Genomic DNA, 12423 nt, shown 5'->3' with positions numbered 1-12423 from the left:
TCCGCGAGTTTTCTTTTTTAATTTTCTACAAAAACACATATTAATACAAATATATATATTTTTTATATTATTTATTTTATTTATTCTCCCATTGTAATTTATTTATATATTTATGGCTTTATTTTTTTTTCCTCATTTAATTAATTTGGGATTCGATACAACACCTTTTCTTGATCAATTATTTTTATTTTAAACCCTAAAATGATTCTGTTTATGAATTTCAGAAAAAGAAAAAAAATATTTTTTGTTTATAAAAATAAGCTTGAGATTTTTTTAAATTATAATTTTGGAAGGTGCAAAAAATTAAATCTCTATAACTTTATTATATATGTAATAAGAGCCATAAATAAAAAAAATAAAAATAATATTATATGATCTTATTATAGTAATCAGAACTCAAAAATAATCTTATTAGATTTTATTGTAGTCATCTGAACTATATGGTGTTATAACATGTCTTGAACAATCAGTTGGTTTGAAATAGACCTTCTTTCGAGGAATATTATATCCAATCAAGAAATCCGTTTGTGCCTGGCTCCCAAATACTGATAGTTCATCGTCTTTTTTAATATCAAAACACAATATATCTCTGATTATAGAAAAAGCATTCATCTTTGACAACGCTACGCTAGCGCTATTCGAAAAATGAAAGGTGATAATAGGAACATTGGCCTCCATATCAAAGCAAAGTTCATTAGGATTAGGATCATCTATTGGTGGCTCATTAGTCTCTTCTCTTATGGCATCCATCAATTTTTGTATCACATGCGAGGGCAAATAGCTGAAAATAGCACTTGTGTCAATCATGATGTTACCAGATTCTCTTCTCATTGGAATTAATTTAGATCCTACACTGATTGATCTCAATGTGAGATAATAATGTGGGCTGTCACTCTTTTTCGTCAAAGGGGTAGACATAACTCCATGCTGATTCTCATTCATGGCTGCATTATTTCCAAAGCTAATCATACTCTTTGCATTTTGGTTTGAACCGAACTCAGATACTAGGCAGTATGAAAACATTCCACCAATCAAATGTTTAGTCTGAGTAATGAATGATAGAGGCCCATCTCCAAGACCGATCATACCGGTGCTCTTCACATCATATGTCCCTATGTTGTTATACCCGCACCCATGAGCAATGTTTGGGATGGAAGTGCGGCCAATTATATAAGTTTCCTTGACTAGTTCTCCATTGCTTCTTGAACCTCCAGTGTAGGCTAAACCATATTTACAATTTAAATTAGGTTGAGTACAAACACGTTTGGATCCTAATTTAAGACACTCATTTGAATCACATCTCAATCTTTTAAACGACGATGATTGATCGGGATTAAATATGGGTTGATTTTGCTCGAAACAATTCACACATGGGCGACACTGAATCCATGTGATGTCGGACCCGGTGTCCACCATCACCGCCTGCTTGGCAGGCGGTGTGCCAACGTAAATCTCCATGGAGTACGTATACAGATATGAAAGAGTCGCAATAGTTGTCGATATGTATGTAGTTTCCACCGCGTGGTTGTTGGGGAGTTTTAAGATAGACTTCAAATAAGACAAGCGAGACTGAGACCTAGAATGCTTAATATTTCTTGCCAAAATGCCAGTTCGGTTCGATTTTAATGAATCTGGGTGGACGAGATAAGTAGAAAAACCTATTGGTTTGGAAGTAGTTGTATTATAGGAATTTGAAATTTGAAACATGAAATAAAAGAATAGTATTATTGCATTGTATAAAAAAGATGTCATTTTTTAAGGTAAAGATAAGATATTAAATTAAAAATATAACCTCAAATTTATAGATGATAGAATTAAGGTCAGAGTAAAACCAGTTCTACTAAATATTAAGATAATATTGATTAGATTTTACTTAGAAAGGAGACATTTTTGTCCTATTAATAATATTATTATATTATATTTTAAAATATTTTATTCTTAACAAATTTGAACACTTAATCTTATAATTATTTTATAAATGTATTTTTTTTTATATTTTTAACAACAAATAGAAGGATAGTTTAAAATATAATTGTTGTTCTCTAATTTGAAATTTTTCAAAGTTTGAAGTCACAGCGTTAATAATTTTAATAATCTGAAATTTATTTTCTAATAAACATTTTTTCACTTACTTTAACATGAAATATTTTTGTTAAATAATTATAAAATGTCATATATTTCATTGAATTAAAAATGAAAATTTATAGTCTAAAGTTCCAGCATTATATAATAAATGGGAAAAAAACAGGTTTAGATGTATTATTTGTATAACTATTTAATTTAGACATGAATTATAATAAATATTTAAAATTAATGTAATCTTAAAAATTGACTTATTTAGTCTTTATCCTCAATTCAGCTAGAACATAGTCAACATTTATTTTTATAAAATTATTTTTCAGTTCAAACTACTCTAAATTATATATTTTCCTAAATCCTTCACAGATTACTTCTTTTCTGCTTTTCAAGTTATTCTTTTTCCTATTTTCATTACTGCATTTATTTTACTTTTATAATTTTAAATTTATATATTATATACATAATCTAATATAGATTTAACTCTACCAATAATACCACTTCATATGAAAATTCTTCATAGATCAAAGTTAATATTCTTTTATATATATATATATTTAAGAGTTTTATTTGATCTGTTTTAAAAATATAAATTTATATTGAAAATGATTAGAAACATTTAACCACGACAAATATGACATGAAAAAATAAAGTATCGAGTTCGTAGATGCTCGAAAAGAACGATAATTTTCCAACCGACTTTTCGAAACAAATCTCAAAAAGTGTCATAATAATAGTATTATGGATTATACGCATTAGATGACTACAATTATTGAAAATTCAATGTTTTTTCTCTTAGTCCATTAGAAAATTATTGAGATAATAACTTAAATATGTAGGTCTACCTTATAAACCGCAACAATTTAAACTTACAAACAACTATTCAAAATCTCGGATATCACTTAATAAATCTTAGTAATATTCCTTCAAAATCTTCAAATACTAGTTACACCGCGATTAATATAATATTAAGTGAGTTGTCGATTCAACCGTAATACATACTATAACAACTTACACTAATACATCTTTTTCACGTTATACAAAGAGTTTAACCCTATAGAACAAATAAGTTTTAACATATACTATATGAGAAGTTAGAAAATTTTGTTTTTTAAATAACTTTATTAGTTAGAGTCAACATTTTATTTTTATATATTTAATTTTCTATTCAAACTAATCTAAATATATTTTCCTATATCCTTAAGATTTATTTTTTTCGTTTTCAATTATTTATCCTTTTTTCTTATTTTCATTTCTCTACATTTGTTTACTTTAATTGTTTTTTAAATATTATATATATATATATATATATAATTTAATATAAATAACTCAAGAGTCAACACTTAAGAAATAAAAAAATGAAGTTACATATTTTTTTGTTTTTTAAATATATAATAAATGTTGTAATTATTTTAAATAAATAAATAAATTTACATAAATGTGAAACATAACATAATAAAGGGAAAATAAATTATTTAAAAGATAAAAACAAATTAATTAGATGTATATATAATAATTTTAACCATATATTATATGAGAAGTTAAATAAGTTATTTTTGTAATCATTTATATATCAAAAACAAACTAATTATATAAATACGTCAAAATAGATTTTCATCCAAATAATAATTGTGCTAACTAATAATAGAGGTTCCATACATTTAAGTTCACTCATATATAATCTAAAATTTGAATTATAATAAATTTCATTTTATTTTTCATATATAATTATTTTTATTTAACTATTTTATAATAAATAAGCTATATTCCGATTTTTTTCAACTTTATTATTTACTAGATTACAATTATAATTTCTTCAACTTTATTATTTACTAAATTAATGACTAGATTTTAAAAAATATATATTATATTTAAGTAATATTTGGTAGAGTTTTTATGTTTGGATTTTTTTTAGTGTTTGATAGTAAAAAAAAAATTCTTTATAATAATTGGTTTGTTTGTATGATTGTGAACAAAAATGTAATAACGGAAACATATGAAAAATATAAGTACTAAAATGTATGAAATTTTAAACTTTTTATTATTTAATTTATTTAAAATAAACTAAATATATTTGTTTAGAAAAATAATTCTTTAAATAAATTAGTTTTAAATAATAGATCTAATCTAGTCTTTTTATATATTAATATTATAATATAAATATATTTTAATCCAACATAAACAATATAAATATCTTTATATTCAATGTATATACTATAATGCAACGAGACAAAGTCTTTGCAAAAATTGTAGTCTAAGTAATTTATTTATTTTTGTGTAAAATTTTAATTTATAAAATTAATATTATAAGTTATTATAATGATAATGTGTGTTGCAATGTTAAAATGCATCAATAATATGATGATAAAAAGCTAATCTTACAAACTCACAAAAGTATTGTACATTAAATTATTTGTGAGAGACATTTAAAATATTTAAAATAAAAAAAAAATTAGTCCAACTTTTAATTCATTTAATTTTTGAATTTGTTCTCTTCAAACATGTGAATTTTATAAATAGAAAATAATAAAATTAATATTTAATAGTGTAATATTTCTTATATACTCATGTTACCAAATGGTTATCGATAAATAGTCGTTGACCCTCTTTTATAATAAAAATCCGGCCATCGTTTGTGCCAATTTCATAAATATGACTCTTACACACGTGAATTTTCCTAATATAAATTAAAAAACATGATATTAAATAGTTACAAGTATTAAAAATTTTCATATTCAATTTATAAAAATAAAATAATTATATTGATTTATGTTTAAATTAATTAATCCTAAGGCAAAACATAATTAAACAATTAATTAGATTAATTATTATAATAATTAAAACCTAATTAATTAAGGAAAATGGACAAATAAAATAAATAAAATTATATGAGATAAATGTTGTACTCATTTTATCTCAAAATAATTTTAGAAAAAAATCAGGGAATTAAAATAAATAATTTAGAATGAATGGCCCAAAAATTATTTATTTAACCCAAAATATGCAAAATAAAATAAATTAGCAAACAATTTGTCATATTTATTTTAAATATTTTGTGTATTGAAAAGATTAAAATTAAAGACAAAATTGTGAAAAAAAAATAAATTCGTATTGAAAAAATGATATATAAAAATAAACTACTTTAAGAATTTCAACATCGGTTTAAATGTCATGAATATTTTTAAAATAAAAAGATTTTAAATAACTCTTGACCGCTTCTAGAATTAATTAAAAATAATTAATTATTTTGGATTCAAATTTTGATAATTCGGAAATGTGCATTATCAAATTACAATTTGATTTTTTTTTAAATTGTTGTTTAAATTAATTTAAAAGAATTTTATTTGAAACAAAGTCGCTAATTGATATTTGAAAATCAATGAAAATGGCATATGTGTACAAATGTATTAACTAGTTTATTTAATTAGTAGTTTGGAGATAATCGGGAAAGGACTTTCACGCTTCATCATCCGTACCTGTTTTAAAAGCAGTCTTTAATAATAAATTTAGGTTTTGAAAAAGCGGTTGTATAACATTTTATTTTAACCAATTATTCTTTCGGTACTAGGCATGTATAGAATTTAGCGTTATTTAAAAAATTGTAACAACAATTAATTAAATGTTGGTACATATTGCTAATGACGACTATGAAAGAAAATACCTAAAGAACATCAGTTTGAAAGGCATTAGGGTTTAAAAATAAATCATGAACAAGCCTTTGTCAAAAAAATGTTGTGGAAACATCTCAAGAAATATTTTGAGATCATTTTCTAATTTTTGGGATTTTTGGAAAATGATTTAAGATTCTAAAATTATTAAAATAATTTTAGATTTTTAAAATGGAAACCAATCAGGCCTTATGACTAGTGTCATAAATCTTGGATTCATTTTATAATTCGGGGGATATGAGCCCTCGATCCTATATCATGAGTCTCTCGATTAGGGCTTAGGATTCTCAGTCAGACCTATCGGTCCTAACTAAAAAGCCTAGGCCTGGTGCTAAGGACTATCGGTCCTTGGCTAAAATTCTCGGTTAGGGAGTTAAAACTACCGATCCTAAGTTCGTTTGGGGCTAACTTCATCGGTCAAGGTTTGGGAATTCTCGGTCGGATGTAAGATTAAAAATCATCGGTTGGACGTCTCGGTCCTAGGTGAAGAACACTGGTCGGACCTCTCGGTCTAAGCTGAAAAGCCTTGGTCGGACTTTTCAGTCTTGGCTAAGTTTTATCGGTCAGACCTCTCAGTCCTGACCAAAGATCATTGGTCGGATCTCTCGGTTCTCAAGAACATCAAAGTTGCAAGTTTTTCAATTTTGATGGAGGCTTACATTATTCGATCCAAGGGTTTGGGTAGCTTCACAAAGCTCCCGTGTACACTAGAACATCATCCCAATGTATCAATCGACCTAGGTGATGATCAACTCGTTCAAAATAATTTGTAGCCAAAAATCGTGTTTTTGGTTTTAAAGTTGTTTTAAAGGGTAAAGAGCTAGCCAATAGCTTCATTATATGTCATATATTTGATTGTAACCAAAATAATGAACACTAGTTATTTCATTTGGACCAGTTCAAGAACTTAAAAATTTTAATTATTTTTGAAAATTTTGATTTTGATCAAACATGATCTAAATAGTTTCTTAACATCATCAGAAACTTATTGGGATGCTTTCTAGTTAGTTGTTCTTGAAGATTAGTCCGAGAACATCAAACCCGTATTTTTGTATTTTTAAAATTCTAATTTGGATATTTCTATTTAAGGTTGATTGGTTAATTCTAACCTAAACAGAAAACTTGGAAATGATCTTAGGATCAATTTTCAATCCTAAAATTTAACAATCAGGCAGTGTACAAACTTGTGGATATTGAAATATAAAATTTCAAATTCAAATTGGAAATATGAATTCGAGGGTGATTGGAAGTATACCAAAGATTGTATAACATTCTTTAGACCTTAGGGAAGCTTTGAGATGCTCAGATCCAAGCTTTAAGGCCTTATACAAAAATTTCAATAAATCTGAAAGTTTGAGCTTTAATAACGGAATTCTGGTTTTTCTGATTTGAATCTTGAGAGTTGATCTCTTAGCTTCAGAATTGTTGAGAGGGACTATTTATAGAATCCCCAAGTGGTTGATCCATCCAAGTGAATTGAATCACGCAAAGACCATTAATGGTGTTTTGGTTGTTCTTGAATTAACTTGTCGGAATAGGCAATGATGATGCCTAGAATTATAGGGAAAATGATCACGTGGTAAGGTGATCAATACACCTTTCCAATCAACCAAAAAAATTTAGAATCAGTTGAGTTCCATCTTTTCCATCTTTGAAAAATAAAAGATGGCGATCGTCCTTATCCTTCCGGTGATCGCGTTAAAGAAGATGACTGCAGGCGAAACGACGACATTTCAAGGCTGTCTGGCGAAAGCGGAACACGTCGTTGGTGTTATGTTGTGTTCCGTCAGCGATTGGGTGCTTCGTTAGCGTTTCGGCTAACAAGCGTTAGCTGATCCTATGCAAGGAGGGCGCACAATCTTTTGGCTGCAATGGGCTATGCGGGCGCGTCTAAGGTGTTTGATGAGATTACAATGCTTATCTGATGGACGTGGTTCCGATTGTAACAATAATTCTGTATTTCGGCTACTCCTGATTACAAATTTGTTTTTATTTAAAACATTAAAGGTTTGTTTGAAATTAATTTTTATTTCACCCTTTTGGATTTAATTTTAATATTTTCAAATACACAAAATATTAAAATAAATAGGATAAATATTTTGCCATTTTTTTTTTATGGTTTAAGGTTAAGTAAATAATTTTTTGGGATGAAATGAATACTAGATTTCATCCTAAATTATTTGTTTTAATCCCTTAATTTTTTCTAAAATTATTTTAAGATAAAATGAGTACAATATTTATCACAAATAATTTAATTTTTTGTTTGGTCATTTTCCTTAATTAATTAGGCTTTAATTAACACGATAATTAATCTAATTAATTGTTTTATTAGGTTTTGGCCTTAAGTTAATTATTTTGATTTTATTTATTCGAAAATAAATCAAAATAATTATTTTAATTTTATAAATTAGGTAGGTAGATTTTTAGTGTTTATAGAGTGCACCTCTCGAATCGAGTTTGAATAATACAAACTGGTTTTGAAAAAGTTAATTTGAGTATGACATCTAACACTAAATTTTCTTGTCCAATTTATAATGAAGGGTGTTTAAAAAGATAGAATTTGTAGTGTGCTAATGTTGGAGTGACCTGGTGCTGCTGTGTATATATAGCAGTTCATCGAGGTGCTTCCAAGCGTTGTTTTAAGGATCTTTATTTGATGATTATTCTAACAAGGATAATTTTGGGAATCATATTTTACATATATTAACAAAGTACCCGTAAAATCCATGGAATAAAGATAATTATAGGTATTGAAATATCGATTCCTGTATAGCATGAATATAACATGAATATGAACATTGGTTTTCCGATGAGCCTCTCCGATAAGGCATCTTTAGGTTGAATGATGACTGTGGACTAGGGAAAGCATACCGGTCTAGTTAAATTTGAGGTTAGAGGCTAGAGGCTAGGAATGAAAAACCACAATTAAAAAGAATTAAAAAGAAAAAGAAAATTTTAAAAAATTATTTTTAAAAAATTATTTCAGAAAAGCTCATAACGCGAATTACCGTCAATTATTTTTGAAGAATTGTCCTTGACAAATGGCTCACATACTGTGGTGAAACCATTTTATGTCACTTGATAATCATTATTATATATATATATATATATATATATATATATATATATATATATATATATATATATATATATATATATATATGATATTTTAATTCTTATTGAATTAGATATGCAATTATATTTCAATTTCTTTTATTATTATTTTTTTTTGTTAGATTGATAATTTTGACATTTATTTGTTCACTTATTATACTCACTTAAAATCATTCTATATTTTGATATTTATAAAATCTAACATATAAAAAAACTATAAGAGAACATAAGAATTTTTTTATTACAAATTAGATAAACTTTTAAATTAATTAATTATTATTATTTTAAATTTATGATAATAAAATTTTATAATTTTATAAATTTTTTATAAAAATTTAAATAAAAAAGTGTAATTTATATTTTTAAATCAAAACAAAATTAATATTTATTTAAATAAAATGAATTAATTAATATAATTAATTTTATTGAGTTTTAAAAAATTCTATTCTCAAAATAAAAGAAAGTATGGGTTTGATTCGCCTGACTGTTTATTCAAATTGATTTGTTTGGACTTCTTTGGATCCAGATCCCAAAACATAATTCACACTAAAAAAAGTAATATATAATATTTAGATAGTTTGTTTTCATTTGGGCCGGGATTTAAATTAACTTCCTTCATCAATTTGTTTTTTATTTTAACTTTAACCACGGTTGTAAAAAAAAAAATAATAATAATAAGCAATTGCACTTCATGACTCAAGTGGGTACATATATAGTTAGTTGACAACCATCAATAATGACAATAGTTTAGCTATGACAAATCACTTTATTTTCAACACCATATATATATCAATTAATTTATTTATAAATATAATCATTTAGATCAAACAATGTCCAAATAATCCATTCAAAACAATTAATTTGTTATTTTAATCCTCATTTCAAAACACTTTTTGAACATGAAAATCAAAATAATAACAATTGTAAATAAACATTTTTTTTAGTTAAATAATAGTTTCACATCAAGATTTGGGTGGATCCATATCTATATATATCTAAAAAAAATGTTATCAAATGTAACCTTGAGTTAATAATATGGGGAATCAACCATTTGGTGCATGTTCCCAAATCAACAATAAGGAGAAACAAAACATGAAAAAAAAAAAAAAAAGTACTTTCAAAACATAGAAATAAATCATCAAATCCCATAACAGAAAATAGAACACAAACAAAAACATAACTTATAATTACTCACTCATGTTACCATCATCATCATGATCAACAACTTCATCTTCATTATCATCATTTAGTTCAAGATCAGCCAGCAGTTCATCCAAAGGCACAGAAGGCACATCCTCTCCATCAGTTACAGATCCCATTTCAGAAATCTGATATTCCTTATTCCTATATAAAGATATATTAAACCTCAAATCAGGATTCTCCTCCAAATCCCTCAAGAAACTTTCATATTCAGAATCCCTCTTCTCTTCTTCTCCTCTAAGCCCTCTAGCATTAGGATCAATTTCCATATTCAAAGATTTCAGCTTCCAAGACCGCACCTTCTTTCCATGTTTCCTCAGTCGTTTCTCTTGATAACACTTCTTCACTAAGATCACTTCAGGAACAACAAGACCTCTATACTTATCAAGCTCGATATCATTACTATTAGCACCATATAAGTCATATCCAAGAGCATAGTCTCCCGGATTCAACAAATGGCCCAAATGAGTTCTTATGTTAAATATTGTATCATTTCTACCAAAATCCGACACTCGAGCAACTTGGGCATCAGCCATTAAGTACTTGGAACCAGCAATGCTAACTTCTGAGGAGATTACCTCAATATCTAGAACAACATACTGAACGAGCTGCTGACTTGTAAGTAGTGATTTGAATCCGACTCGCCAATACTGATCGGCGTCTAGAAAACAGTGCCTGAGGCTAATAGGGTCCAAAAGGGATATAGTGTTGCTAACTTTAATGCAAATTACCATTGGTCCGAGATTTCCCAAGCTGTTTGAAACTTTCGAAGGTAGACAGATGAGATCTTCGCGACAGATTGGGCATATCTCGACTGAAAAAGTGTATTTGTAATGGTAAGTATTGCTCTTTTGGTCTTGAGAGACAAGTTGTTTATCGTCGCGACTTTTGATCGGAACAACCTTCCTTAGAAACTCGATGAATTTCAAAGCGTGACTCCTGTTACCAAAGAAGAAATCCATTCCCTTATCCAACTGGATAACTCTTATGGATTTGACTGAAGCATCGTGCTTGAGTATAAGCTGCTCAAGAAAGAAGAATGATCGTCTATGAGAGACGTGTTGCCTTAATTGGACTGCGGCCACCCACTGGTCAGGATTCGCTTGAACTCTGGAACAAGATTCACACATGTGATCTTGAACTACAAACTCGACTACATAAGATTGCTCAAGAATAGCCCCGTTAAGGACTTCTTTCTGAACAGTGAGTTTCACTTTTATCCTCTTCGAGTGAGGCTCTGTCCAGATAAAATCCGCATTTACCAGCCTGATTTTGTTTATATTCTTCAGTCTCTTTACACAGAAGGTTAGAAGCTCCTTAGATTCCAGTTGGGTTTTTATCCACGTCCTTGGTGGCTGTAAATAACTATCGCATTCGGGGCAGCGTATGATAATCACATGCTTTTGTAAGCCTTCTGTGATATCAACTTCTGATCGAAGACACTTCACACACATGTTGGCAGCATTAGGGATCATTGAGATACCACATTTACAACAGAGAACATTACCGACTGTTTTCTGGACGGTGAATATGCATGATTCCATGGCCATTGCTACAGACCTGAAGGATGAAAATAATCAATGAAACATCATGATTTCATTCAAAATCAAAGTTCAGTCATAGTTTTATTTGTTGGGCCAAGAAATATCAGATCTTAATGAAGTCAAAATTCTCTAATTTGTCTAAACAATCCACAATACAAAAGCAACTATGAGATGAAACGAGGAAAAGGGTTTTCAAATTTAAGCTAACTGAAGACATTATATTGCATGATTCATCTCATAGTTTAAGCTATAAAAGAAACGGGAATCTCATAATATCCGATATAAATCATATAATTTTCAGAATAAACATCTTCACCTGTTTCACAGATTAGGGTTTCAAGAGAAAGGTAGTAATGGAGAATCTCTTACCTTGTTTTGCCTATGAATTGTTGAGAAAGAGTCTGCAGAGAATTTCAGGAATACTTCTTTTTTAGGTTTCTTCTCTTATAATAATTCATTAAACCTAATATTTTATTTTAAAATATTTTAAAATTAACATTTATTTATTTATTTATTTTGAAAAAAATTCTTAAATAAACATTAATGTTTTCTCAAGTTTATCTTAACATTCTTATTATATTATTTTTTTTATAATATTAATATTTTTAGAAAATTCTTATTGGTGAAATTAATTTCAAACTTTTAAATTACATTAAATAAACTTTTTATATTAATAAATTTATTTTTATTGTAAAAAAATAATTCTGATTTTTTTAAAGAAAAAAGTGAGTATATTATCAAAGATTTTAATAAATAGTTTTTATATGTTTAATAAAAAAATTACTTTAAATACAAAAATAAGTAAAAAAAATTAATAAAAA

At 27.1% G+C, this 12423-nt stretch overlaps 2 protein-coding genes across 2 annotated transcripts; both read right to left on the bottom strand.

The window, feature by feature from the left end:
* Positions 1-411: 411 nt before the first annotated feature.
* LOC124943806 (aspartic proteinase CDR1-like) lies at positions 412-1458 on the bottom strand. Its single transcript, XM_047484277.1, has one exon. It carries the CDS (start codon positions 1456-1458, stop codon positions 412-414), a length of 1047 nt encoding a protein of 348 aa, XP_047340233.1.
* Positions 1459-10037: 8579 nt separating this feature from the next.
* On the bottom strand, positions 10038-11623 carry LOC124942189 (60S ribosomal export protein NMD3-like). The gene has a single exon (XM_047482647.1). The coding sequence runs from the start codon at positions 11606-11608 to the stop codon at positions 10046-10048; it is 1563 nt and encodes a 520-aa protein (XP_047338603.1). The 5' UTR covers positions 11609-11623; the 3' UTR covers positions 10038-10045.
* Positions 11624-12423: the final 800 nt, after the last annotated feature.

This window comes from Impatiens glandulifera, chromosome 6 (genome assembly GCF_907164915.1).
Source record: "Impatiens glandulifera chromosome 6, dImpGla2.1, whole genome shotgun sequence".
In the NCBI taxonomy this organism is placed as follows: domain Eukaryota; kingdom Viridiplantae; phylum Streptophyta; class Magnoliopsida; order Ericales; family Balsaminaceae; genus Impatiens; species Impatiens glandulifera.
The sequence above is the reverse complement of the archived record's forward strand: the minus strand, read 5'-3'. Positions and strand labels throughout refer to the sequence as shown.